The 27,021-nt window shown below is 37.9% G+C and overlaps 4 protein-coding genes and 1 gene segment (V, D, J or C); 1 reads left to right on the plus strand and 4 right to left on the minus strand.

Moving 5' to 3' along the window:
* LOC121523649 overlaps positions 1 to 27,021 on the plus strand; it is an 820,099-nt gene that overhangs the window by 204,244 nt on the left and 588,834 nt on the right.
* Positions 1 to 27,021, minus strand: part of LOC121523651 (immunoglobulin kappa light chain-like) — an 813,481-nt gene that overhangs the window by 202,488 nt on the left and 583,972 nt on the right. The gene's annotated exons all lie outside the window — the stretch shown is intronic.
* On the minus strand, positions 160 to 4,877 carry LOC121523621 (oocyte zinc finger protein XlCOF6.1-like). The gene is made up of 2 exons (XM_041808561.1): positions 4,794 to 4,877; positions 160 to 2,060 (listed from the first exon to the last, which is right to left on the minus strand). The coding sequence occupies exons 1-2, from the start codon at positions 4,816 to 4,818 to the stop codon at positions 856 to 858; spliced, it is 1,230 nt and encodes a 409-aa protein (XP_041664495.1). The 5' UTR covers positions 4,819 to 4,877; the 3' UTR covers positions 160 to 855.
* Positions 6,123 to 12,906, minus strand: LOC121523565 (gastrula zinc finger protein XlCGF57.1-like). The gene is made up of 2 exons (XM_041808495.1): positions 12,771 to 12,906; positions 6,123 to 8,285 (listed from the first exon to the last, which is right to left on the minus strand). The coding sequence occupies exons 1-2, from the start codon at positions 12,793 to 12,795 to the stop codon at positions 6,703 to 6,705; spliced, it is 1,608 nt and encodes a 535-aa protein (XP_041664429.1). The 5' UTR covers positions 12,796 to 12,906; the 3' UTR covers positions 6,123 to 6,702.
* Positions 20,686 to 25,209, minus strand: LOC121523580 (gastrula zinc finger protein XlCGF57.1-like). Its single transcript, XM_041808515.1, has 2 exons — positions 25,073 to 25,209; positions 20,686 to 22,538 (listed from the first exon to the last, which is right to left on the minus strand). The coding sequence occupies exons 1-2, from the start codon at positions 25,095 to 25,097 to the stop codon at positions 21,085 to 21,087; spliced, it is 1,479 nt and encodes a 492-aa protein (XP_041664449.1). The 5' UTR covers positions 25,098 to 25,209; the 3' UTR covers positions 20,686 to 21,084.

A 27,021-nucleotide genomic window follows, 5' to 3' on the forward strand; every position in this document is an offset into this window, starting at 1 on the left:
AATTTACAACCAGGTTAGGACCAGGTTTTTGCCATTTTTCATCAGTTTTGGCCACTTTTATCCTGCTTCTTTGCATGTTTTTTTTTTTGCCAATTTCAGCTTCCTTTTGCCATTAAATGCCACTTTTCCCCTATTTTCCAACCTTTTTTGCCCCTTTTAGTTACTTTTCACCACTTAGATTGGGGATCTTGTGATTGCATTTTCAACAATTTGGCTCTTTGGTTGAGGAGGGTTGAGTAATGCTGGTGTTATCCATTGCTCCGCTGACTACTGAGATCAACTGCAGACTTGGACTTGCATACAGGGCATTGGGTTAGCTAAGCAAGACAGTGTGGTGTTCCTGGTATCTGAGCATGTGGACTAAAGTCTTTTGGTTCTTGGTCCTTCTGGTCCTACTTTACACTTGTGAAGCCTGGACGCTGACTGATGGCTAGAGGTGCTGACTGGACTTCTTTGTGACAACTCGTCCTCGGTGCTTCTTTGGGTATCATTGGCAAAGGTGTGTTTCTAATGCAGACAAGCTCAGGAGAGCTAGGATGGGAAGGGTCAGATGCCTGATGCAAGAATGGCATCTGTGCTTTTATAGGCACTGTGGCCCTTTCCTGGGCATGTAAAAGTACACTGCACACTAGGTGTCCAGGACCCAGTGGGCTGGTCCAGGCGCCGGGGCAACTGCTTGCATCATGGAGAGGGCAGCTGGGAGGATACCTAGAGAGATGGCACAGGCCTGGAGGATGGCCATTAGGAGGCCAGAGCAGTACAGGACCAAGGCTGATGCTGCAAAGTGCAAAATCGGAATATGCTTCCATACCTGACCTAATTGGTCATCTCCTCTATGCTGCACCAAATGCAGCATCAAATGTTCTTTTCTTTAAATTGTTTATCACACTTGGGATAGCTGATGGGTTTCTTTCTTAAGTGAATTCTCATGTGACCTGTAAGATGAACTTTTTTGATATATCTTTTACCACACTCAGTACAGCTGAAGGGCTTCTCTCCTGTGTGAACAAACATATGATTTGTTAGACTTCTGTTTTGAGTAAAACTTTTACCACACTCGGAACAGCTGAAGGGTTTCTCTCCGGTATGAATTCTCATATGATCTGTAAGATTATATTTTTGGTTAAATCTTTTACTGCACTGAGAGCAGCTGAAGGGTTTTTCTTTCAAGTGGATTCTTACATGTCTGGCCAGACTTCCTTGCTGGTTAAAATGTTTTCCACACTCAGAGCAGATGAAGGGTTTCTCTCCTGTGTGTACTCTTATATGTTGTGTCAGATTACATTTTTGAGCAAATCGTTTACCACACGCAGAGCAGCTGAAGGCTTTCTTTCCTGTGTGACTGCTCATATGTTTTGTCAGAGTGTCTTTATGGTGAAATTTTTTATCGCACTCAGAGCAGTCAAAGGATTTCTCTTCCAAGTGGATTTTCATATGTTTAGTCATGTTTCCTTGATGGGCAAATGTTCTACCACACTCAGAGCACCTGAAGGGCTTCTCTCCTGTGTGAATTCTCATATGAACTGTAAGATTAACTTTTTTGTTGAACATTTTACCACACTCAGAGCAGCAATGTGCATTATTGTCTGAATTTCCTCTTTTACTTTTGATGTTATCTACTGAGTTTGAACTGGACATGTGTTCTACTGTCTCCCTCCAATCAAAACTGTCATCAGTCTCAGCTTCAGAAGAAAATTCAGTTTTGACATCAATCTCTGGTGGTAAATCTCTCTCTGGATTAGAGTAACCGTCTGCCTTTGCTTCTCCACAGTCCTCTCCATCAGCTCCTGTTTCTATTTGTTCAGTTCGTCTTTGATGAAGCTGTGAGAATTGAGGTTTCTCTTCATCATATTCATTCTTCACAGGGACAGGAAAGAAAGTAGTCACACTGATACCAGACGCCCTTGGCCCATGGAGCTGCTCTCCCTTCTGACTGTTCCAGTCTTCCTCCAGTTCCTCTTTGATGGTAATCTCCTGGTTCAGCCTGAAGCTCCTCTCCTGCAGCTCAGGGGGAACCTCTCCTTTACTCACTGAAAGCTGCTGGGCCTCCCTTGGAAAGACTAAAATACAGAAGAACATATTGAGGGAAACATTTTAAATTCAAAATAAAAAACAAAACTTGGACCAGAGATGCTTGTAATTAACTGTTTTCCAAGTCTAAAAAAAACTATATCTGAGGAAACTATAAAAATGATGGTTTGCCAATGCCTTGGTTGAATCTCAACATGATCACAACAATCAGAGGAAAAAGTGTCTGTAGCAGCTCAAACATTCTGTTTAATCATAACTGTCAGTGAAGTAAAAACAGTTAAGAAACAAAGTGGTTTGGAACCTCTGATTCTGTTGATGTGATTCATTATTTTTAGCTTTCACCAGGCTGCAGGAGGTGGTGCTCGGGGATTCTAGAAACTGAATTACAGCTGAAGGCTAAGGGTTGGAAGATATGGCAAAAATACAAAAACATTTTTCTACAATTATCCTTTTAAAATAGAGCTTTTAATATGGATTTTATTACTATTTTGCAAGTTAATGCACAATTGACTTCAAGTCAAGACTATCTAAGAAAGTTATTTTACTTTAGCAACAACCTGTTGTTGAAAGCAGGAAATCATTTAACCCTCAGGTATACCTGGGCACATTTTTCGCATTCTGTTTTGGAATTCTTGAACCAGTTTGTGTTCAGTTGATGCAACTGGCATGAAGCTGCACAAAGTTGTGCATTTCTGCTCATTTTTAATTTTTCAAGCTGAATCATTACATTGACCTGTTTGGTATTGTGTCACTAACGTGAGTATTTTTATACTCACATTGGTGTCTCTTGGGGACAAAACTCGCCCATTTAAACCTATTATAACTGCTTATTTTGATTGCAAATTTGCAATATCATGTACCACTGTTACCACCATTATCTGTGATGCAATTTTGAATAGGAACCTTAGACTTGCCATTTTAACTACTAACCACTAGATGGAGCCATTACCTTTTTTGGTTCAAGCGTGTATCCGTGGGGCACTGAGAAGTCAATATCACAGTGGGATTTGTTTTATAGTTCTGTAAAAGGCATATAAAGTAATTAAATAAAACATATCTGTGGGTGTTGATATAAATATAAACTTTGGTTCTGCATGTTAGATATGAGAAATTGCATCCCTGAAGTGCCACTCCAACATGCTTTGTTAGGGATAAGCTGCAGGTCTGTGTTCAGTGCCAAACTGCATCAGTACCCACTGATCAGAAATCTACAAACAGGAAGTCAAAAGTTTAGAGTATCAGGTATTTCAAACACTGTGAAGATTAGAACTGAAGGTGATTACAAAAAAATCAATCAATTAAAAAAAAAAAATACATGAATACAACCATATAAAGTAGGGGTCGAAATGTTTTCTAAGGGTCCATCTTTTGCATAATTTCCACAAATTTCTGGACACTGCACATAAAATAAAAATGTATAAAACTCGATTTCAGTGGTAATCAATGACTTATGACCATCTTTGATAATAATAATAATAAAAAATCCACTTAGCATTTTTAATGTGGAAAATTTCTTATTCAGCTGAATTGAAAATTGAACAAACTGGCATCCAAAGGGTTAAAAACACATACAATCATGACAATGACCAAAGATTTGCTATGTCATCATCAAAGCTGGAAGTGATAACAGAAAAAAAAGTTTTTTTTTAAAAATAACACAAATCATGAATTTTAGCATTTAAAATATGTGCAGAAAATGTCCCTTATGGATATATAGTGCTTAACAAATTTATTAGACCACCTGTCATATTTGTCTCAGAGACCATCCGGCATCATGAAGTGCTTTAATGCGGACTCTTTCATTTTCAGTGAGCTCTCCACGTTTTACCATTTTGAACAGGAATGAGGAATTTCAAACTGAATTCACCCAAATTTGAGCCAGCTCACTGGGCTTCTCTGAGAAGTCAGAAATTAATCAAGCATAACATTCAACCAATAAAACTCATTTTTCTGTTTAGGAATGCAAGTAATAACTATAACTTGACATATGAATCAAGAAATAATGTGCTTTACTATTTTTTCAGTTTTTTTTGTAAAACAGTAAATTTGAAAATTCATGGATAACAATAATAATTATATTTTAGCATTAAAAATATCATTTGGGTTAAAGAGCTTCTGCATATTGGTTTACTAACCATTGCAGAAACATAAAAAATGATTTTTGGTAATTACCAATGCTGTTAATTTAGGGCAGCTGTGACATAAACCTTACTTTGGTTAGGGTTAGGGTGGTCTAATAAATTTGTTAAGCACTATATGTGTGCAGTCATTTAAAGGGACGTCTAAGGGTTAAATAAAGCTGCCATTTACCAGCTGGCACCACCAGGTAAGGAGACTCTGGAGGTCTCTCCAAGTACATTTTAAGCACCAATATTTTTTTTGCATTATGATCCATTTATGCAACAACTGGAGCATTTTTTTTTCTCGATGTTGGCATTGTTAATGGTGAACCCTCGGACTGGGATACGTTCAGGACTGATATTGAAGAATGTATAAGTTCAGCGAGGCTGCAATGTTATATAACAGATTATACATAAATCTATTCCACGGCTATTGTTCACCTATAACGGGTAGTTTACTAGGACACACTGTACACCAGTCGCACATCAGTCAGCGAGTGTTTTAGACCAAGTAGCAAAGTTGCATTGCTATCAGGAGCTAGCTGCGGCGAACACTGTGCTGTGTGGATGTGAACGTTAGCTAAAGCCTCGGCCCTCTGAAACATTTACAGTGAACACGTTTACAGAAGAAAGAAAACAAACCTAAAAGATCCCGAAACCCGGACATTTCAAAAACATCGAACGTCAACGAGGGAGAAAAAAAGTCCACCTTCCATGATTGCTGGAAAAAGCCTTCGACATCCGGAAAATTCAACGCTACTTCCCGTATACTCATCAGACCTTCAAAATTAAAGTACAGCTTCAAATACCCTGTCCTGAGGAAACCTTATGAAATGGTTTCATCAAAAATAAATTATTTCTTTAAAAATGTGTTGTTTTATTTACAGAGATAGAGCCCAGGGGGTAAACAAAACGGTTCCCTATAGACTACAGCCCAGAAGTCTCAGAAGTCTTCTTCTACTGTTGGTCTTTGGTCAGAAATGATCAAACTGTGCTAAAATGTTTTGCTTCCCTCTCTTAAATATGCAACAATGGCAGTCATGATGATGGAAAACTAACAGTTTAAAATTTTGCCTCTCATATAAAATGTTTGATGTTTTAATTAGACATGTTCATCCCAAATTTAAAAAGCCTAAATTTATTAAATATTCCCTGATTTTAATGATTTAGCAACATTTTTGTTATAATCAACAGCTGTCCAATAAATGTCCAATTAAGTCGACATCGTTCAGCATTGACTCTGAAATGTGTGTCAGGTAACCTGACCTGCCAGATGGATGAGTTTCACACACCCATCCGGTAAACCTCTGATACACAGCATTTGGGAAAGGGCAGACCCTTTGAAAAAACAACTTGGAGTGTGGTTGGATGAACGTTCTGTCTGTCACATCTTTACGGGCCAATCAGAGCAACAAAACATGTGACGTAGCTGCAAGCAAGGTGTGACCCTATAGAGCTCCATAAGGAGTAACTCCATATAGAACTGCATAAAGCAAACCATGGCGACTGTAGACATGTCAGTACGTACTGACATGTAGATAGATAGATAGACAGACAGACAGACAGACAGACAGATAGATAGACAGATAGACAGATAGACAGATAGATAGATAGATAGATAGATAGATAGATAGATGGAATGTTTGATGCTCCTGTAATTGTGCTTGATGTTTTAAAGTTGTATTGTATTCATTTCCATTGTTGTTAAATGGAGTAAAATGATCCCTGGGGTGTTGACAGCCTCGTGCTAAGGAAGGTAACATCTCATATAGGTGGCCCAGGTCTCTCCCCCTCTCTCTCCTGTGTCTGAACCCCAAAAAAGTCTTTAAAATATGCTCCTCAGTGATTATCATGGTATCATTGATCTGTTGAGGTTCTGTATGGGTGATAATAAAATATGTAAAGACTGTTTAGACGTTTAAAAACAATTAAAACTGTGACAATAATGAACACAATGAAGGTTGAAAAATAATCAGTTAATCCATTGTTTATTAGTTCATATCGCACCAATTCAATATAAGAATAATCTTAAGATACTTTCCATAAAGAGAAAGTGAAGTTGTAATATTTGTTTTATTATTTACAAAGAATCAACATTAATCAACCACAAGAAGAGAACTAAACAATAAAGCTCAGTAAGTACAGAAAAAAAAGGTGGAAACAACAGCTTCCTCTTGGGATGAAGCTGTTGTGGAGAGATGAGATGAACTAACTTTGAATTTACACTGCTCTCACCAACACACTTTAGATTTTTGTTAATCTCTAGCCTTGTGAATCTTTAATCACAAATGCCACAACAAATCGTTTTCTCACTCTGCATGAAAGTGTGCCTTCTTGCATTTCCAGCAACATCAAATTTTTTTATAATACAAACTGAGCAAAACAAGGTTTCTTCCCTGTGTAAGCAGTCACATGTTCCTGCAGATTTCCTTGGGAGACGATTTAAAAATATAAATATACTAATTCAATCTCAACACCTTAAGTGTTGTTGCCCTTGTAGACAGTCATGCATCTCATCACATTTTTGATGAGAACATTTTTTACCGCAAACTTAACAGTTAAGTGGTTTTTCACCTGCGTGGGTTTTGAAGTGTGCCAGCATACTTCTCTGGTAAGAAAATTTTCTATCACAGACTGAACAGCTAAATTGTTTCTCCCCATCATGAGTAATCATGTGTTCCTGCATATGTCCTTTTTGGGAAAATCTTTTACCACAAACTGAACAGCGAAAACGTTTTTCCCCTGTGTGGACTCTCATGTGTTCCACCAACATCTTGTTAAAACGAAAATTTTTATTACAAACTGAACAACGAAATGGCTTATGGTCTGAGTGGATTGCCATGTGCAGCACCAACCCATTTTTAATTCGAAAACTTTTGTTACAAACTGAACAACTAAATGGTCTCTCCCCTGTATGAACAGTCATGTGGCACTTCACATCCCATTGCTTGGTAAATCTTCTATGACAAACTGAGCAACTAAATGGTTTCTCCCCTGTATGGACAGACATGTGCTTCTTCAGACCCGATCCATAAGAAAAACTTTTATGACAAACAGAGCAACTAAAACGTTTCTCCCCTGTGTGAACAGTCATGTGAATCTTCAGATTTCCTCGACGGGGAAATCTTTTATGACAAACTAAGCAACTAAAGGGTTTCTTCCCTGAATGGACAATCATGTGACTAGTCAGAAGTCCTTGCTGGGTAAATCTTTTATGACAAACCGAACAACTGAATGGTTTCTCCCCTGTGTGGATTCTCATGTGCGCCTCATGTTGTTGTCTAAAAAGATATTGCTTTTTACAAACAGAGCAACTGAATGGTTTCTTTTCTTTGTGAATCAAAGAGTGCCTTTTGAGGTATTCCTTTGTTGAGAAAGCTTTACAACAAACTGAACAACGAAACGGTTTCTCTTCCTGCACTTGTTTCTTCTGTCCAACACTTGGAGCATGTTCAGAAGAACTAACTGATGTATGTTTCATATCACCTACAGCTACGTGTTTGTTTCGCAGATAGCTTAAATCATCACTGTCATCAGTGTCTGACCAAGAAAGATCTAAAATCCAGTGACGACTAACCGGCTGTAAATGACCATCTGTATTAAAGTCTCTGTCCACTCCTGATCTTCCACAGTTCTCTCCATCTGATTCTGTTTTCAAATGCTCTAAGTCCCTGTTCTCTTCACTTTGGTTTACAAACTGTGAGGACTGAGGTTTCTCTCCATCCTCTTCTTCACTCTTCACAGGGACAAGAGTCAATGTGAACATGTTGGTAATAGCCTCCTCTGCTCCTTGAAGCTGCTCTCTCTCCTGACTGATCCCCAGTTCCTCCTGTTCCTCTTTACAGTTCTCTTTATTAGTTCCTGTTTCCATCTGCTCCATTTTTATCTGGTGAAGCTGCAAAGACTGGGGTTTCTCTTCATCATTTTCAGTCTTCACAGAGACAGGACTGAACAGGAACTTCATATCAGCCCCTCCCAGTCTTTGAAGCTGCTCTCTCTCCTGACTGATCCCCAGTTCCTCTTGTTCCTCTTTAATGTGTGCTGGTTCCAGAGACTCCTCCTGCTTCAGACTGGAGCTCCTCTCCTGCTGCTCAGGGAGAACCTCTTCTTTTACTGCCATCAGCTGCTGGAGGTCTGTAGAAAAATCAAATACACAACTGATCCTCTCTGTGGATACCTCATTTAAAACATGTGCATTACAGCTTTATAGGAAACATCTGCAGACAGACATGCAGCTTAACATGTAATAAAAAAAACACAGACAGGCTGCACTGAGTTGCAAAATCTATTATTAAAGCATTAACAAATCTATTATTAAAGCATTAACTTATTAAACATGAAATATCTAAAGAAAATGTTCATTACACACGAACAAAATAAATCCTCCCCTCAATCAGGTGGCTTAGTGCTTTTACTTTTGAGCTAACTTTAGTATGCTTTTAATAATGAAGCGTCTAGTTTAATAAGGGTCTAAGGAAATACCAGTTTACTGAAATACTGCATATTTTGCAGTGCAATACTGTATCATTTCTTTAAAGTGCTGTATCAACATTTTATTTAATTTTCTTTAACTGTGTGGTAGTCTTGTGTTGTAATTTAACCTTTGACAGCAAGTTAGCGGCAGACATTCAGCTGTTTGACTCCTCCCTCCATTTACGCCTCTCTTTTGACTAAAGCCGTGTTTCCATCAGGGGGTCCGGTTTGATTCAGTTCAGTTTGGTACGGTTTGGTATGCTAAACCCCAAAATAGTTTGCGTTTCCACAGACACCCATGCTCTCACTTAGTGGGCGGGGCTGTAAAAGCATGCATGTGAAATCACAGACAGCGCAAGTCAGCTGTTCCAGCTGCAGTTATAGAAAGGATGAGTGACAGAAATCAGTCGGGAATAAGCAGTAAGCAGCTTTATTTCAGCTGAAAGTGCTTTTTAAAAAAAATAACTACATCTTAACTATGTTAACCGCTTTCATTACAGATTCTCAGCTGATGGAATACGTGTACAGAGACGTGTTGAGTCGTAACGCTACGTTAATATGTGAATATATCTAGTCTTGAACAGTTTATATGACAACATATGAAAGTTTAGAGCTGTACTGTGAGAATTTGCCGCATTAACAATAAAGTAAAAGTTCAGCTGATGTTAAAATCAAGCTACATTAAGTCAGAAATCCGGGGGGCGCTGATCTTGTTTTAAAATAGTCTGCAGCCTTAAGTTTTACGAGTCCATTCAACAACCACAAAGCGATGTTTTTACAGGTTGTCTAACGTAAGAAGTAGAGTAATAACTAGTTACAGAAGGGAATGAACTGATCTAAGGCTTTGTATTCACAAAACTTCTGCATTGATTTAGTTTCTCATCCCTCGTGGGTGGATCAGGCTGATGTAAGCCTTTGGGCTCTGCTTTGTGAACTTAAAATCCTCCAGGTAAACGTCAGGAAACTTGATTTGTGGCCAGATACCAATATCCATTGACTAGGAAACAGTTTGGATCTCTGTCGAGTCCAAATATTTCCCAATTAGGCAGATATTGGTCCAGTTTTCTCCTGTTGTCGCCCGCTTCTCACAGCGCATACTTCCGTGTTTGAAGCCCGGAGGCGAGCAGCTTAGTCGCGTGCTGACATGACATCACTGCAGCCCCTATTGTTGTATGTGTAGCTCCACCTTTTTGCTACGGTTAGGTAAGACTGGCAACCCTATGGAAGGGTGCTGAAAAGTGGGACAGTACGGGTCGGTTTTTTGGAACCCTTTCTCTATGGAAACGCCAAAAAAAATGTGCCGTACCATACTGAACTGAACTGAGTCGGACCACTCGGTGGAAATGACCTAAAAGAGATCTTGAGAGTCCTGAGCAAGACATTAGCTTATGAGCCACCAAGCACAGTAGCAGGATAACAGATTGATTGATTGGTCAGTCAGAAGTTGTTGAAAAACACATTTTACAAGCAATTGCAAAGTGCCAGCTTGAGAACAGCATGCAGAATCCACGTCTCAGCAGCCATTTTATTCAGTCTTTCACAAAATGCTTTGAATCAAAAAAATACAGAAAACCAGCACTGGAAGAGATTTATTGTTAAATTATTGTTTTCAAGAGAGATAAACTAAGTACATCAAGAAAGGATCAGATCTTTTTTTGTGTGGCTTTGACCTGAAGTTAATATCCTCATCTTAATCTGTGTTAGTAATTTAGGTTTTATCTTATTCTGTTTTAACTCCAGAATGGTCTTTTAGTTGTTTTTCCTCTTGTTTTATTGTTTTTTTCCCTGAGTTCTTTAATGTTTTATTTCCCTATCCAAGCATATTGCCCTGTGTTACCTTTTAGTGTTTTTTTCTCATTACAGTACACACTTTTATTATTTATTGAATTTTCAATTCATTTCCATTTACTTTTTATTAGGGCCCGAGCACCGACCTCGGTGCGAGGACCCTATTGTATCTGAAGGAATTCTTATTATTCTTTTCCTCCCCAAATAAATGCCTGTTTGGGGGGCTTATCATGCTCCAAAACTCACCAAATTCCATGGCTTGTTACACCTTGGTGAAAAATTTCATATTCTGGTGGTTCCATACATCTCGCTCAAAAAATGGCCCCTTAGAGGCCCAAGAACCTGGCATTCAGGAGCCCTGCCCACAAGTTAGTGCAACATGCATGAAAATCAGTACACAAGCAGTCATGGACGAAAGTATTGGCACTCCTGGAACTTTTCCAGAAAATACACCATTTCTCCCAGAAATTGTTGCAATTACAAATGTTTGTGGTACACATATGTTCATATCCTTTATGTGCATTGGAACAACACAAAAAAATCTGAAGAAAAAAGACAAAATTGACATAATTTTACACAAAACTCAAAAAATGGGCCAGACAAAATTATTGGCACCCTCAACTTAATATTTGGTTTAACACCCTTGGGAAAAAATAACTGAAACCAGTCACTTCCTATAACCATCAACGAGCTTCTTACACCTCTCAACTGGAATTCTGGACTACTCTTCTTTTGCAAACTGCTCCAGGTCTCTCAGATTTGAAGGGCCCTTCTTACCACAGCAATTTTGAGATTTCTCAAAGGTGTTCAGTGGGATTTAGATCCGGACTCATTGTTGGCCACTTTAGAACGCTCCAGCGCTTTGTCTCCAACCATTTCTTGGTGCTTTTTGAGGTATGTTTAGGGTCGTTGTCCTGCTGGAACACCCATGACCTCTGACACAGACCCAGCTTTCTGACACTTACTTAAGTGTTGCATGCAGCACTTATGGATATTAATGTTCTAAACTTCTTCATTTCTTGTCACTGATCTCCACACAGAAAGAAGAAATACAGTGTTTTCAAAATTATGCTTCTGTGGATCACATTACAATCAGTGGTGCGTGTTTAACAGTTTGACTAAAGAAAAGAACCAGTGCGTTGCCAGGCCATGGTGCACAAGTATCAATGTGCTGGTATCAGGGTTGGAATTTGACTAATTTTTACTAGCCACTCTATTTCAACAAGCTCCATTAATTAATCATGTATAGTATAATAATCAAGGCTTATGTATTCAACCCATCAGAGGTCCTCTTTAACCCTAACACATGTGTCCCTAATGACAAAAAAAAGTCTCCCTCCCAAAAAATGCTGTAAAAAGAATATAAATTCATTTTGTTTTTCACGTTAAATAAGTCAGTCTTTTAACATTTACATAATGGCACAACATCTCCCTAGGATCTCCTGAGGTTCAGTCATAGGCTGAAAGTGAGATGATGCATAAATGATCCAAACTGTTGCCTATTTAAACCCTTTGTTTGACCAGTGTGTCCTGTTTTCAGCCATGCAAATGTTTCCTGTGATTCCTACAAGGGAACTGTAAAGTCATATGTATTTTCTCACATTAACAATGTTCAACTTGCTAGTGATTAGGGGGTTAGTGATTGATATGTCTCCTTAGCTTTGCTTTTCAGGTAGGAACAAGCAGGAAAAAAAGAGGCTAAATCTAGGCTACTTTTATTTACCTGCCTAAGTGTCTGGTAAGTTAAGTAAATTCCCCTGAAACTGCTTAAAAGTATTTGGCTGGTGATGGATGCTAATTCCCCACCCTGTGGCTGCTGGTACATATAGTATGTGTGAACTCACTGTTTGCCAAATTGGCCTGAAATCATTAAAGGATTTAATTATCCCTTTGCTGCTGGTGGATACAGACACACATTCTTAAGGTATCTGTTATAACATCATCCAGCTCCATCTTCATGACAGTAATCAAAGCAATACTGTGGCTATTTTCTTAATACCCAGGGTACAGTATTAGCATATTACCGCTCATTCTTAATGCATGGATCAGTAGAAAACATAGACTACAAGTGTGTTTTTAAGCACTCTGCTCAGACTCTGTTGAAAACGTTGAGCCTTGTATAATTATAATGTATGCTGGACGTCTGGAGCGAACGTGCTCACTCATTACCTAAAGTTTAATGAGACAAAAGTCAGACAACAGTCTATTGGCGAAGACTTTCTGAGCCCAGTAAACTAAGTTCTATTGTTATCAGGAGCTAGCTGCAGCTAACGCCGTGCTATGTGGATGCCAACGTCAGCTAAAGCTACATGGAGCATTTACAATAAACAAGATCATAGAAGAAGAAAGAAAACAAACCTGGAAGGCCCTGAAACCCGGACATTTTTCAAGTAACCAAGAGGAAAAGAACGAAAAGAAAAGTCAACTTTGAACAACTTTAAAGGATTATTCTGCTCCAACAGGACGTCTTCCGAACACCGGAACAATGCTGAACGAGGAAGAGGCGTCACGACCCGGAAATAAAAACACCCCGTCCTTATTCCGGTTAGCTAAATAAATGTAGGCAGCCAGAGGGCTGGCAAGATAATTCTATCATTTACAATTTTATCTGGAGAAACAAAACACACTATGTTAAAAAGTCACAGCTGGTCAAAGAGAGCAATAAAGGAGGCTTAAAAACACTTGACTTTGAAGCAATGGTTGGAGTGTTTAAGATAAACTGGGTTAAAGCTTTTTTGACAAAATCTGAATCTCTCTGGTTTCATATTCCTAAAAATATATTTAAAAAGGTAGGAGGACTTGAATTTTTGTTAAAATGTGATTTTGAAATCACAAAATTACCAATAAAGCTGTCAGAATTCCACAGACAAGTACTGTACTACTGGAAAATGATATTTTCCCATAATTTTACTCCACATGGCTCCACCTTGTGGAACAACAGAACAATCACAATTAATAGGAAAACTTTGTTTCAGAAAAAATGGTTTGAAAAAGACATTGTTTTTGTTGCTGATCTATTGGATGAAAATGGTCAACTCCTAGAGTACAACACATTCAAGGATAAATATAAGCTCCAATGTTCATATAGAGAATATGACAGAACATGTAAAGCTATTCCTCTCCCCTTAATGCAAATAATACAAAATATTCTTACACATTCAGAGGTTCAGATAGTCCTACCAGCTTTGAAAGTTGAACAAATGCCACTTGGGGACAGGAAGTGTAATAATAAAACTCTGGGAAGAACCCTGAAAGGGACTATATTTCATGACTATAAGTGTGTACCGAAGTTTAGGTTAAATAATTCCAATTTATCAGTAACTAACAAAATCCTTAATTATATGAAATGGCCAATTTCACCAAAGGCAAAAGAAGTTCAGTTTAAAATTCTCAATGGGTATTACCCGGTAGCTGAATTACTTCGGAAGAGATTCAAATTTGAGGTGGACAGTTGTGTTTTTTGTGAAAACGAACCCGAAACAATAGAACATCTTTTTTTTTCATGCTCAATTACATCAGTATTTTGGCAAGACGTAAAAAACTGGCTGAACATAAAAATTGGAAATATCTGTGCTTTTGAAGTACAACAAATTTTATTATACAATGATAATGTACCCACAGAGAATTCTACTATGATAAACATAATTATAATGTTGGGAAAATATCATATTCATATTTGCAAATGGAAGAATCAGAAACCATCAATTGTTCATTTTAAGAATGTAATTAAGAACTACTTTGTGTCACTACAAACCCTGATAAATACCTACCAGCGGGTGGAGATACTTTATGAGAATATGAAAAGACTGTTGGTATTTGAATGAGTATCTTACTTGGTCTTAATGGAGTTGTGTCCTTGTAATAGAGTATTAATAATGATGCCATCGGAGCTAAACATGTATGATATGTTAGTATGGAATCTAAAGTAGAAAGTGATGCCTTGCCCTTTCTGTTTCTCTTTTGTTTTTTTTAGTTGTTGTTTTTGTTATGATTTCATTGTTTATGTGTGTCTTGAAGACTGTTTTTTTTTGTACTCCTACGAGAGATTGTATTTCTACAAGTGTTAATAAAAAAAAAAAAGGTTTAAAAAAAAAAAAAAAAGAGGGCTGGCAAGATGGCGGACTGAGCGGACGTACTTTTTAGAGCGCACGCTAAAGTTCCTCAAAAGTTCTACCTAAAGTTTATTTTCCCCTCGTTTTTATCTCGGAATACAAAGTTAAAAACCACACGGAAAAAAATAACATAGCAAACCAGTCTGAGGACGAAAAATGACAACTAATAAGGTTAACGCCAAGACTAGTAAAGATGCTACATCTGAAGCACTTCTTCAACACGACTACGCGATGGATGTCACCAATGCTGGATCTGATCAACGAAACAATGAAGACTCTCTCAAAGACAACAAATCTCCAGACAATGACGGTCTGACAAGTGAATTCTATAAATACTTCAAAGAATCTCTTGTTCCATTTTTGCTTCAGGTATTTGAGGAAGCCACAACAAAAGGCCATCTACCACCAACACTACAACAAGGTCTTATTAAATTAATAACCAAACCAAAAAAAAGATAAATTGAATATTGACAACTGGAGGCCGATTACCTTGTTAAATAATGATGCTAAAATATTTGCTTCAGTTTTTGCAAAGAGACTCAAGATGGGACTGGCAGAAATTATTGATGAAGAGCAGTCAGAATTTATGCCAGGTCGCTGTATTATTAATAATGTAAGGGTGATTTTGGATCTGTTGGATTATTATGAACACATTGCTGAGGACAGTCTTGTTTTATTTGTGGATTTCTATAAAGCATTCGATACAGTTAATCATATGCTAAAAACACTAAAAACCTTTGGATTTGGAGACCGATTCATCAGTGTAATTCAAACACTCTATAACGGTTGCAATAGTTCTGTTAAACTGGCACATGGAACATCTCCAAGATTCTGTATAGAAAGAGGAATAAAGCAAGGCTGTCCGATAAGCCCATACATCTTCCTGCTTGTAGCACAAATGATGGCCACTCATATCAAAATGTCCAATTTTCAAGGTATCAATGCCTTTGACAGAGAATTTAAAATATCACAGTTGGCTGATGATACAGCAGTATTCATTAATAACCATACAGATGTAAATACAGTAATTGATTGCATTAAAGGATTCTCAGAGGTGTCAGGATTAAGAATGAATTTAGGTAAGTCAGTCTTGTTACCACTTAAAAAATGTGATGATCTTGAAATACATGGCATTCCGGTAAAGAAAACGGTTACTTATCTTGGAGTAACTGTGAATCGTGATCAAATAGAACAATGTAACTTAAACTTTAACCCCACCCTTAACCAAATTACTACAAAATTCAACATGTGGCTGATGCGTGACCTCTCAATTTATGGAAGAGTTTTATTAGCTAAAGCTGAAGGTATTTCAAGATTTCTCTGTCTATGAATATTCCTAACACAATATGTAAAAAACTAGATAAAATGCTTTTGAATTTTATCTGGAAGAACAAAGCCCATTACTTAAAAAAGATGTTCTCCGTAACCAGAAAGGAAATGGTGGGCTGGAAGTCTTGAGCTTTGAAACCGTTAATAATGTGTTCAAAATTAACTGGATATCCCAATTGGTCAAAGAAAAAGTAAATATTTGGAATACGATCCCCAAATATATATTCAAACAAATTGGAGGACTTGAATTTCTGTTAAAATGTAATTACAAACCTAAAAAAAACTACCCATCAAACTATCAGACTTGTAGTCTCATGTAGTTCTAATCAAGGTTGCACACTGACACCGAAATTTTCGTCCGCCATTTCTTGTCGGAACAGGCTCGATTTTATGCGAAATTTCGCATCAGTCCAAGTCATTTAAATGGGTGAGTGATGATTTAAAACAGTGTCCACTGCTTACTCCTCGCTTGCTCACCCTCACCGGACCCCTCCTCCCTCTCTCTCGCCCTGAAACCTCATTTTAAACACCAAAGTTTGCTCATTTATTATGTGGATATAAACCATGGAAGTATAACAGATGGGTGATAGGTGATTCAGATCACCCCCGTCTAACTCCTCCCTCCCTCCCACTCCCGAAACCTCACTTTAAACCCCGTAGTTTGCAGGTGTGTCATGTGGATATCAGCTATGGAAATATAGCAGATAAAGAGGCTACATTTGTAGCCTACTCACAGCTCATAACAGAGACTGAATTAAAAAGTTGCCCTCCATCTCTCCAACTTGTCTCTGCGCTATGACGCATGGGCAGGTGCTGAATGGAGCTCTGTGTCAGGATGGATCCAGCGGGATTTTAAAGGAGTGACAGAGACGCAGGCCCACAGTACTAAACTATTTGCCAACTTTTACGAGTTTTCGCAGTGAAGGCAAATAAAAAGGCATCAGATCCAGTGTGCAAGGTCCGAGTGAGTGACGTTTTTTTTCAGATTACGGATCCGAAAATAATGGACAGTGTGTAAAAACCTTAACTGCAGCAACATGGATGCGAGGAATTAATATTACAACACAAAATTCGCTGAGGAGGCTCCGCCCCAAACATCTGTGCCGTAATAAAGTGAAACTGAGTGATCAGAGTGCTGTCAGTTTATATTGTCCCATAAATTAATTTTGTATAGTCTGACGAATTTACGCATTAACAGAGTCGGCAGTTTTCTGCCAGCATTCATTCCTGGCTTTTGCTGCGGCGACAGAGTTGCTTCTGGCCTGGATGATTGATTTAAATTCCTCCTATTCTTGAAGAATGATTGTCTGTTCCTCCATTGAAAAGACGCTGCTCTACAGGCTTTCTCCATGTTTGTGATTGGCCAGACGCTGCAAACCCCACCCCTTTTATGCGAGCGCGCACTGATCCAGATTGGAAAACGCTGGCTGCAATTAGCGAGCTTGGTCGTACAGCTGATCCGGATTGCAAATGTCTTGATAAGTCAATCCAGCTAGCGGAGAGATATCCAGGGCTTGTTAATCCAGCTTCGTCGTACAGGCCTCAGGAGAGTGACATCATCCTTTATTTTGAAAATACAATTCCCAAAGACCTTTCCCTCCTGATACAGACTGTAATCATGCTGGCCAAATACCATATACATAAAGCAAGATGGACACAGACAAAACCAAATGGATATCATCTTGAAAACGAGATACACCAATACTCCAATACTATAAAATATGTTAAAAACAAAAAAGCTGTTAAACTGCATCACTCATTCTGCCAATACTTCAAAACTGTAAATGGCTAAATGTTGCCCTGCTGCCTTCTTTTTTTTGTTTTGTTTTGTTTTTTGTGTGTTTGTTTTTGTTTGTTTTTGATTTTGTTTTGTTCTGCTTTTGTGTAATCTTTTCTTTCTTTCCTGTCTTTGCTTCACTGACTTTATCTGTCTAGATGTACACTTTTGTATCTATAATCTCATATGACATTTGTTGCACTTTTACTTAATGAGTTGTAACTGTTAACTTGTGTTCAATAAAATCAATATAAAAAAGCTAAATAAATGTATAATATTTACTTTAAATTCTGTTAATTTAATCTGATTGTTTTAGGGTCAGTGCATTTTCTGGCAGATCCATTCCCTGGTTGAAACCAGACTGAAAAAAACGGGAAAAACTGTTTTTATTCTGTTTTCAGTTTTTTGACCAAAAATGGAACAAATTTTAAAAAATAGCCGTTTTTCTTTTTTTTTTCATTTTGGTAACAAAATGGAAAAATTGATAACATCATTTAAAAAACTGGGTCCAATTTTTGTTTTTTCAATTCCATTATTTTGTTTTCTTCGTTTAATGGAATTCTCGTGGAAGAGGAAGTTAAATGACCATTGGGAAAGACGAACATTTCAAAATAAAAGCCTTCATGTCAAATCCAGAGCCATTATTTTTAACAGTATATATATATATATATATCAGCAAATGCATGCTGTAAAAGTTGTTGTGTGAATTGTGATGTTGAACCCAGGATGCGGAGGCGGAGAAGCAGTTTTAACAGGTTTATTTGCACAGCTAAGTAATCAGGGAATAAGAGTCCAAGAGTCCAAGGGGGAAGAGAGTGCTGGAGCTGGCTGCAGTGAGCGGGGAGTGAGGCACTGGAAGAAAAAGGAGGAGACACGTAAGAGCAGGTCCACAAAAAGACACAAGCACTGGAAATAACTCAAAAGATCTAACAATAAACTCTGAAGACTTCTCTGAAGGTTTCTCGAGAGAACGTGTGAGCCTGGAGCGAGGGAAGGTAGTCAAAACTCAGGCGCTGGTGGAGAGCTGCAGCCGATCTTAAGTAGTCCCTCCTGATGAGAACTCGCTGCAGGTGTGATCTCTCCACAGCACCCGGGGGGGAGGGGAGATTGCCTCAGGGAACACAAAGTAAAGTTAGCGGCCAGCAGAAGTGACTCCGGAAACCGGAAGTTGCCACAAAAAATCAAAATGTACAAAGTAAAACACCACAAAAGGCCTGCTATGTATGGACCTGAATTGAGAATAAAAGATAATATAAGGTGATTAAATTACAATCCATTAAATTGCAAGTACATTTATAATTTAAATTATTTATCATACATAGTATAAAGAGCCTTTTGGCCTTTTATTATACTATAAAACACAACGAATGGCGCTTGTTTTTAAATGGAGGCTTTTATTTTGAAATGCTCATCTTTCCCAATGGCTTTCTTTTCCTCTAAAATTCCATTAAATGAAGAAAACAAAATAATGGAATTGAAAAAAGACAAAGATTTTGACCCCATTTTTTAAAATGTTGACATTCATTTTTATATTTTGTGACCAAAAAAAAAAAAAAAGATGGAAAAATTGCTCTTTTCTTGTTTCAATTTTTCATTTTCAGTCAAGAACTGAAAAATTGAAAAACAGCTAGTTTTTTTTTTTTGTTTGTTTGTTTGTTTTAATTTTGTCCATTTTCGGTCTAAAAGCAAAAAAGGCAAAAAAAATTCTAAAGGTTCAGAACTTTCATTCCACCCTTCTGTAGTTTCCTTAAAATTTCTTTTTGAGTAATTTCCTAGTTGGATGTTCTCCAATTAGATGCATGGTTCTATTTAATCCCGTGTGACCTAGTCTTAATCTTGACATAACTGTTTGTTCCCAGGTAGATTTCCATTCTACCCACGTTTTGCTTAATTTCATAAAGATGTCGTCCTTTATTTCCTTCATCTCAGCACTTTTGCCATTCACTCATGACTCTGCTCTTTATGCCTTTGCTTCTGACTAACTAAATGTTATTTCCACAATTCTATTGTGTTTCAGTGCTTGTTTTGCAAGAAAATCTGCTATTTCATTCCCCTCAATACCTCTGTGTGCTGGTACCCACATGAATCTGACTGCTGTCCCTTGATGGTGTAGTCTGAATAATGTCTGGAGGATTTCATAAAGAATATCTGGTCTGCTGTGAGATGACATGGACTGTAATGATTCAAGTGATGGTAATGAGTCTGAACATACATATTCTGCTCTCCCCACTGTAGTGCCACTGCAATAGCTAACATCTCCACTGTACTAGTATATACTGATAAGTGATCAGATGTTTGTTCCTTGATATTTACATTTAGACACGGAATAACAAAAGCAAATTCAGTATTTCCATTTTTAGGTTCCTTTGACCATCTGTATATACTGCGATAAATGTTTCATGTGAGGTTTTTAATCTTTACTGCACAAAGAAGTCTATAATGACAGGAGGTAAAAGCCATGTGGGCATCACTGGGAAAGGTATTTTGGAACAGAAATTTTTCCAATAAAATCCCATCTCCACTGCCAGATTGACCTCATCCCCCTTTAAAAAAAAAAAAAGTTTTTCTTATCATATATATATATATCACTGTAATTGTGCTTGATGTTTTGTATTTTATTAATTTCCATTGTTGGTGAAATGGTTTGTGTGGTCCTGCTAACTGTGGAGTAAAATGCCCCCTGGGGTGTAGACAGCCTAGTGCTAAGGTGAGGTCTCATGTGGGTGGCCAAAGTCCCTCACCCTCTCGCTGTCTTCCCTGTGTCCAACTCTATCCACAGTGGGGGCATAAAGTACCCCCAAAAAGTCTTTGAAAAATTTCCCTCAGTGATTAAAAAGGTATCATTGACAACAAAGAACACAATGAAGGTTGAATAATAATCAGTCAATCCATTGTTCATTGGTTCGTATAGCACCAATTCAATATAAAAATGATCTCAAGATACTTTCCATAAAGAGAGAGTCAAGTTGTTGTATTTGTTTTATTATTTACAAAGAATCGTTAATCAACCACAAGAAGAGAACTTAACAACAAAGTTCAATAAGTACAGGAAAAAAAGGTGGAAACAACAACAGCTTTCTCTTAACTGGACAGATGAGATGAAGAACTAATTTTGAACTTACACTGCACTCACCAACACACTTGAGATTTTTGAAAATCTCTAGCCTTGTGAGTCTTTTACCACAAATGCCACAACAAATCGTTTCCTCACTCTGTGCATGAAAGTGTGCTTTCTTTCCAGCAACTTTATTTAGTTTTTTTTTTTTTTAAACCACAAACTCAACAAATACAAGGTTTCTCCCCTGTGTAAGCAGTCACGTTTCTTCAGATTTCCTTGGGAGGTGATTTAAAAATATATTTATTAATTCAGTCTCAACAACTAAAGTGTTGTTGCCCTTGTAGACAGTCATGCATCTCATCACATTTTTGATGAGTACATTTTTTTACCGCAAACTTAACAGCTAAATGGTTTTTCATCGGTGTGGGATTTGAAGTGTGCCATCAGACTTTTCTGGTAACAAAATGTTTTACCACAAACTGAACAGGTAAATGGGTTTTCACTTGTGTGGACTTTGAAGTGTTCCATCAGACTTTTCTGGTAAGAAAATTTTCTGTGACAAACTGAACAGCTAAATTGTTTCTCCCCATCATGAAGAATCAAGTGTTCCTTCATACGTCCTTGTTGGGAAAATCTTTTACCACAAACCGAACAACTGAAAGGTTTTTCCCCTGTGTGGACTCTCATGTGTTGCACCAACATCTGTTTAAATCGAAAATTCTTATTACAAACTGAACAGCTAAATGGCTTATTGTCTGTGTGGACTGCCATGTGCAACACCAACCCTCTTTTAATTCGAAAACTTTTGTTACAAACTGAACAACTAAATGGTCTCTCTCCTGTATGGACAGTCATGTGGCTCTTCAGATCCCCTTGCTGGAAAAATCTTTTATCACAAACTGAGCAACTAAATGGTTTCTCTCCTGTATGAACAGCGATGTGAATCTTCAGACCTGATCGAGTCAAAAAAGTTTTATCACAAACTGAGCAGCTAAATGGTTTCACCCCTGTGTGGACATTCAAGTGATTCTTCAGACTTTCTGGACGGAAAAAACTTTTGTGACAAACTGAGCAACTAAATGGTTTCTCCCCTGTGTGGACTCTCATGTGCTTCTCAAGTGCTTGTCTCATGAGAAAAGGCCTTTCACAAAAAGAGCAACTAAATGGTTTAATTCCTGTGTGGACCAAAGAGTGCCTTTTGAGTGATCCTTTTGTTGATAATATTTTACAGCAAACTGAACAACGTAATTCGTTCTCTCTTGTATGGGATTCTTTGTCTTCCTGCACTTTTTTATTCTCTCCAGTACTTGGAGCATGTTCAGAAGAACTAACTGATGTATTCCCAGTGTCATGTTTCATATCACCTACAGCTACATTTTTGTTTTGCAGACAGCTTAAACCATCCTGAGGTTCATCACTCTCCTCCCAGTCAGCGCTGTCATCAGTCTCCAACCCAGAAAGGTCTGAAGTCTTATCAGGACTAAATGGCTGTAAATGACCATCTGTATTAAAGTCTCTGTCCACTCCTGATCTTCCACAGTCCTCTCCATCTGATTCTGTTTTCAAATGCTTCAAGTCTCTGTTCCCTTCACTTTGGTTTACAAGTTGTGAGGACTGAGGTTTCTCTCCATCTTCCTCTTCACTTTTCACAGACACAGGATTGAAGGTGAACATAATGATATCATCCTCCTCTGCTCCTTGAAGCTGCTCTCTCTCCTGACTGATTCCCAGTTCCTCTTGCTCCTCTTTAATGTGTGCTGGTTCCAGAGACTCCTCCTGCTTCAGACTAGAGCTCCTCTCCTGCTGCTCAGGGAGAACTTCTTCTTTTATTACTATCAGCTGCTGGAGGTCTGTGGAGAAAAATCAAATACACAACTTTCAAAATAATGCAATCTTCTATTATAATGGATGTCTGATTTTCATTTTTCATTGGCCTGATCCGAGTCAGAATAGTCAAGATCATCTTCCACTTAAAGGAAAACATTTCAACCCTTGGAGGTGTATCATCATTCTGTGCTCTCTCTTATCATGGATCCCTGCTGTCAACAGTTGAGAGGCAGAAGAGCTACAGATATAATAAGATGTTTTATGGATTTTCCCACAGAGGAGAAATATCATGGATTTTGACTTCCAGATGAAAATTAAATTGCACTTTAGCCTATTCTATGTTTCTAGTTTAGTTTATGTCTCCTTGATGAGAACTACACTAACTTTAAGTCAGAGTTTTAGTCATCAAAGATCTATTTTTAGCAGGTCTTATGTCTTACTCACAAGGGACTAGAATTACCTAGGGGCCTCTGATAATTTGTAATAATTGTGTGTGTGTGTGTGTGTGTGTGTGGGGTGGTAGATTTTTCACTGGTTTATCAGAGGGCTGAACGATTTGGGAAAACAATCTAAATGCAATTTTTTTTTTTTTTTTTTTACCCAGTATTGCAATAGCGATTCAATATGCGATTATTTCTTAAGTTCCTCATCTCATGTATTTTCAACAAAAACAAGCAATAATTCATTCTACATTATAACCAACACAGTATTAGATTAAACTAGGGCTGAACAATTTTGATAAAATATCTAGCCTAACTATGATGAATCCAACTAATTTTGCAAATTGGATCCGAGCTGTTGTATTAAAGGGAATGATCTTTTTTGTAATTTGCATATTAAAAAGAAAAACATACAAAAATGAAAAAACAGGATTATTTTGGTACACTATTCTAAAAATATGCCACTTGAATAATTACATGATATGTAATGCATAACGTCTCTGCTGCAAATAAAGTCTTAGACTGGTATTTCAACTCAAATTTCAGGTGAAGGAAATACTGCACCTTCTACAATTCGAAAATTGCAGCAGGCCATATTGTGATTTAATCTTATTTGCTATTAATTGCTCAGCCCTAGTTTATCAGTCATGGACAGCTTTCTACAGATCTAAAATATATTAATATGTATATATAGAGAAGGAACACACACTTTTTGTTGTCTACTATAAACTCTGGTCAACAGTCTGTAGAGGACACATAAAGGAAACGTCTGGAAAAATGTGCACAACTCTGCACTTTTGTACAAACTTTAACAATAAAAAAAACGCTCTGTATTTTCATCGCTGCAGCCATGCAGCACCTTCATGTTTTCCTTCAGAAAGGTCTGTAAATTTGAGTACATAACAGACTTCAGTTATCTTATGTGAATGCACTGCACTAAACACTGACGTCAGGGGTAATTCATAAAATTCCAGGTCATTTTTTGTTTTAGTTGATTAAATTAACAATGATACGGTCCCAAATGTGTGATACTTTTGAAAACAAATTGCAGCCACAGATTCTGGAGCTTCTACTCTTTGCTAATTATCAGTAACTTCTAGCTACATGGAGCTATTTTGCAGACTAGAAAGACTACTAACTGCAACATTGATAGCCTAGCCTTTAATAGTGAACTGTATGACTAACCAATAGGGAAAGAGTCCTGCACGACAGCATTAACTTCACAAGCTAGGTAGAATTTCTTTCTTCCTGAAATGGCTGCCACCTTGAAAAGGTTACATAATGGCCTATGTTACACTCTTGACTTAGGTCAGGGATGTCAAACTCAATCACACAAGTCTGCTAATTGATCATTTCCTTGCCTAAATTTTGATTTTGTCCTTTAAAACACCTTTAAACATTCTGCCCTGACACACCTTTCAGCCTAGGCCTATCATGTTTGACTTACTAATGGATCATGACCAGACCGACAAAAAACCCTCTTTGCATGTGCTCGGGCCCTTCACTGCTGCTTGTAGCTATAGTTTCTAATTGATATTGCACATTTAGGACAGATAATGTTTCACTGTGAAAGACACTTGGGTATCAAAAGTATCTACTCAGGACTTTCAGTACATTTAAAATGACTAACTTTTTACTTTTACTTGAGTAGATTAATAGACAAGTACATTTACTTCTACTCAAGTATATTAACCAGAGTACTGCTACTTTTACTTGTGTACAATAGTTGTGTAATTTTTACACCATTGCATGTTTGGTGTAAAATGTTGGAAATTAAACATTTTGATTGATCTAAGACATGTAAATGATGATTACATGCAGCAACACTGTCTGTACAGACCAAAACGGGTTTGCTCGGTTGTATTTTTATGTATGTATTATTTTCAAATGTATGCTCAACGCTTGGAGCGAAAGTGCTCACTCATTATTTAAGGTTTAATAAAACAACAATCAAACAACAGACTGTCAGCAAAGACTTTCTGAGTCCAGTAGACAAAGTTCTATTGTTATCAGGATTTAGCTGCAGCTAACACTGTGCTATGTGGATGCTAACGTTAGCTAAAGCTACATGGAGCATTTACGGTAAACAAGATCATAGAAGAAGAAAGAACACAAACCTGAAAAATAATGACACCCGGACATTTTACAAACTTCCAAAAGTCAACGAAGGATAAGAAAAATCAACTTTGAACAACTTTAGATGATATTTTTTGCACCTACAGGACGTCGTCCTAACAGCCGAACAAAACTCAGCAAGAAAGAGGCCTGAAGCCCCGGAATCAAAAACACCACTTCCTGTATACTCACTAGAACTTCACAATAAAGGTTAAGTTTCAAATGTCCTGCTGCGACTTCACTTCTGAATTATAATCGAGATGACCTGGTCCAACTTTCACTAACAAAAGTTGTGAAAGTTGTGTAAAAAATTAAATAAATTGATTCTGAATTCATTTCTGATGCTCAATAAGTCCAATCATCACATCAATAAAGGATTCAGTTTATCAACAGTTGTTATATTTCCTAATTAATACCCTGGTACAGGTGGTAAAGCATCTGGGTCAGCTGCTCTGATTACAGTTACTCAGACCAGAATAGTCAATAGCTGCCTCCTTTTTTTCTCCAAAGTCGCACCCAAACTGAAGGGCTGCAGTTCAGACACCAAAGTAAGTCACAATAGTTATTGGCAACCCTTTTTCTTACTGATATTGGCTTATTGCCTGAATTAGACCTAGGGCTGTTGACAATAAAACACATCTCAAACTTGGAGGATGGAAAAACAAACCTCCCCAAAGATGTAAACACACAGTGCCTTATAACAACATTCTTTTTAAAAGATAGCAATTTAATTTTGAATGCAGGATTTAATATTCATTGTACGTTTTGCAATGGGATAACAAGCTTTTTAATCAAAGTGCAAAATTAGTGGTAGGCAGATGGGCTTGTCATAAAGCAATGATGTGTACAAAGTATAAAAATGAAGAAAAAAAAAAACCTAAAATAGTTGCTTCATAGCCTGAGATACTCCAAATTTGCTCTTTAAACTGACGATTATTATCAAACATTACAGTTAAAGACAGAAAAAAAACAGTATTTCAGTGTTCAACAGTATCTAGTTGCAGAAATATGTGCAAACTCCACATAATCCAGAACTAGACCAAAACTGCATGAGCTACAGCATGAAGAGTGTGTCTCCATACTCTCCATTTTTGAGCAGTCATTCAAACTTGAGACCTTCAAACACTTCTTTTTGAGGTAACAACTTTGTAGCTCTATGTTGTATCGCTATACATAACTTATTTTTATAAGGCATTCACTCTGGATACAACTTTCTGTTTGATTGGTTGAACTGCTGCTAGTCTTCTTCTTTTTCAGGTAACAACTTTGTCTACACCTTAATATTCATATAGTATGTTCATCCTAGATATAGTTGAACGTTTCATTGGTTAATCTACCACTATTTAAATTCTCATGATTTAATCATAACTAACATTTCTAGGTGATTGGCAGTTAAAATCCTTAGCAAACAAGCTGTTCTGAATCCATCCATCTTCTTCCGCTTATCCGAGATCAGGTCACGGGGGGCAGCAGCCTAAGCAGGGAAGCCCAGACTTCCCTCTCTCCGGCCACTTCATCCAGCTCCCAGGGGATCCCGAGGCATTCCCAGGCCAGCCGAGCGACATAGTCTCTCCAGCGTGTCCTGGGTCTTCCCCGGGGCCTCCTCCCAGTGGGACTTGCCTGGAACACCTCACCAGGGAGGCGTCCAGGAGGCATCCGGACCAGATGGCTCATCTGGCTCCTCTCAACATCGGCTCTACTCTGAGTCTCTCCTGGATCGCCGAGCTTCTCACCCTATCTCTAAGGGAGAACCCAGACACCTGTGGAGGAATCTCATTTCAGCTGCCTGTATCTGCGATCTTGTTCTTTCGGTCACAACCCACAGTTCATGACCATAGGTGAGGGTGGGAACGTGGATCGACCGGTAAATTGAGAACTTCGCCTTTCGACTCAGCTCTTTCTTCACCATGACAGACCGATGCAGAGACCGCATCACTGCTGACACCGCACC

This window comes from Cheilinus undulatus, linkage group 16 (assembly GCF_018320785.1).
Source record: "Cheilinus undulatus linkage group 16, ASM1832078v1, whole genome shotgun sequence".
NCBI classification, from domain to species: Eukaryota; Metazoa; Chordata; class Actinopteri; order Labriformes; family Labridae; genus Cheilinus; species Cheilinus undulatus.

Bases quoted from the DNA above. Each gene is read 5' to 3' on its own strand.
- LOC121523621 (XM_041808561.1), bottom strand. From the start codon at position 4,818: ATGTCCGGGTTTCGGGATCTTTTAG. The intron at 2,061-4,793 runs GTTTGTTTTCTT...TCTGTATTTTAG, and splicing joins CGGGTTTCGGGATCTTTTAG to TCTTTCCAAGGGAGGCCCAG.
- LOC121523565 (XM_041808495.1), bottom strand. From the start codon at position 12,795: ATGTCCGGGTTTCAGGGCCTTCCAG. The intron at 8,286-12,770 runs GTTTGTTTTCTT...ATTTTTCTACAG, and splicing joins CGGGTTTCAGGGCCTTCCAG to ACCTCCAGCAGCTGATGGCA.
- LOC121523580 (XM_041808515.1), bottom strand. From the start codon at position 25,097: ATGTCCGGGTGTCATTATTTTTCAG. The intron at 22,539-25,072 runs GTTTGTGTTCTT...TTTTCTCCACAG, and splicing joins CGGGTGTCATTATTTTTCAG to ACCTCCAGCAGCTGATAGTA.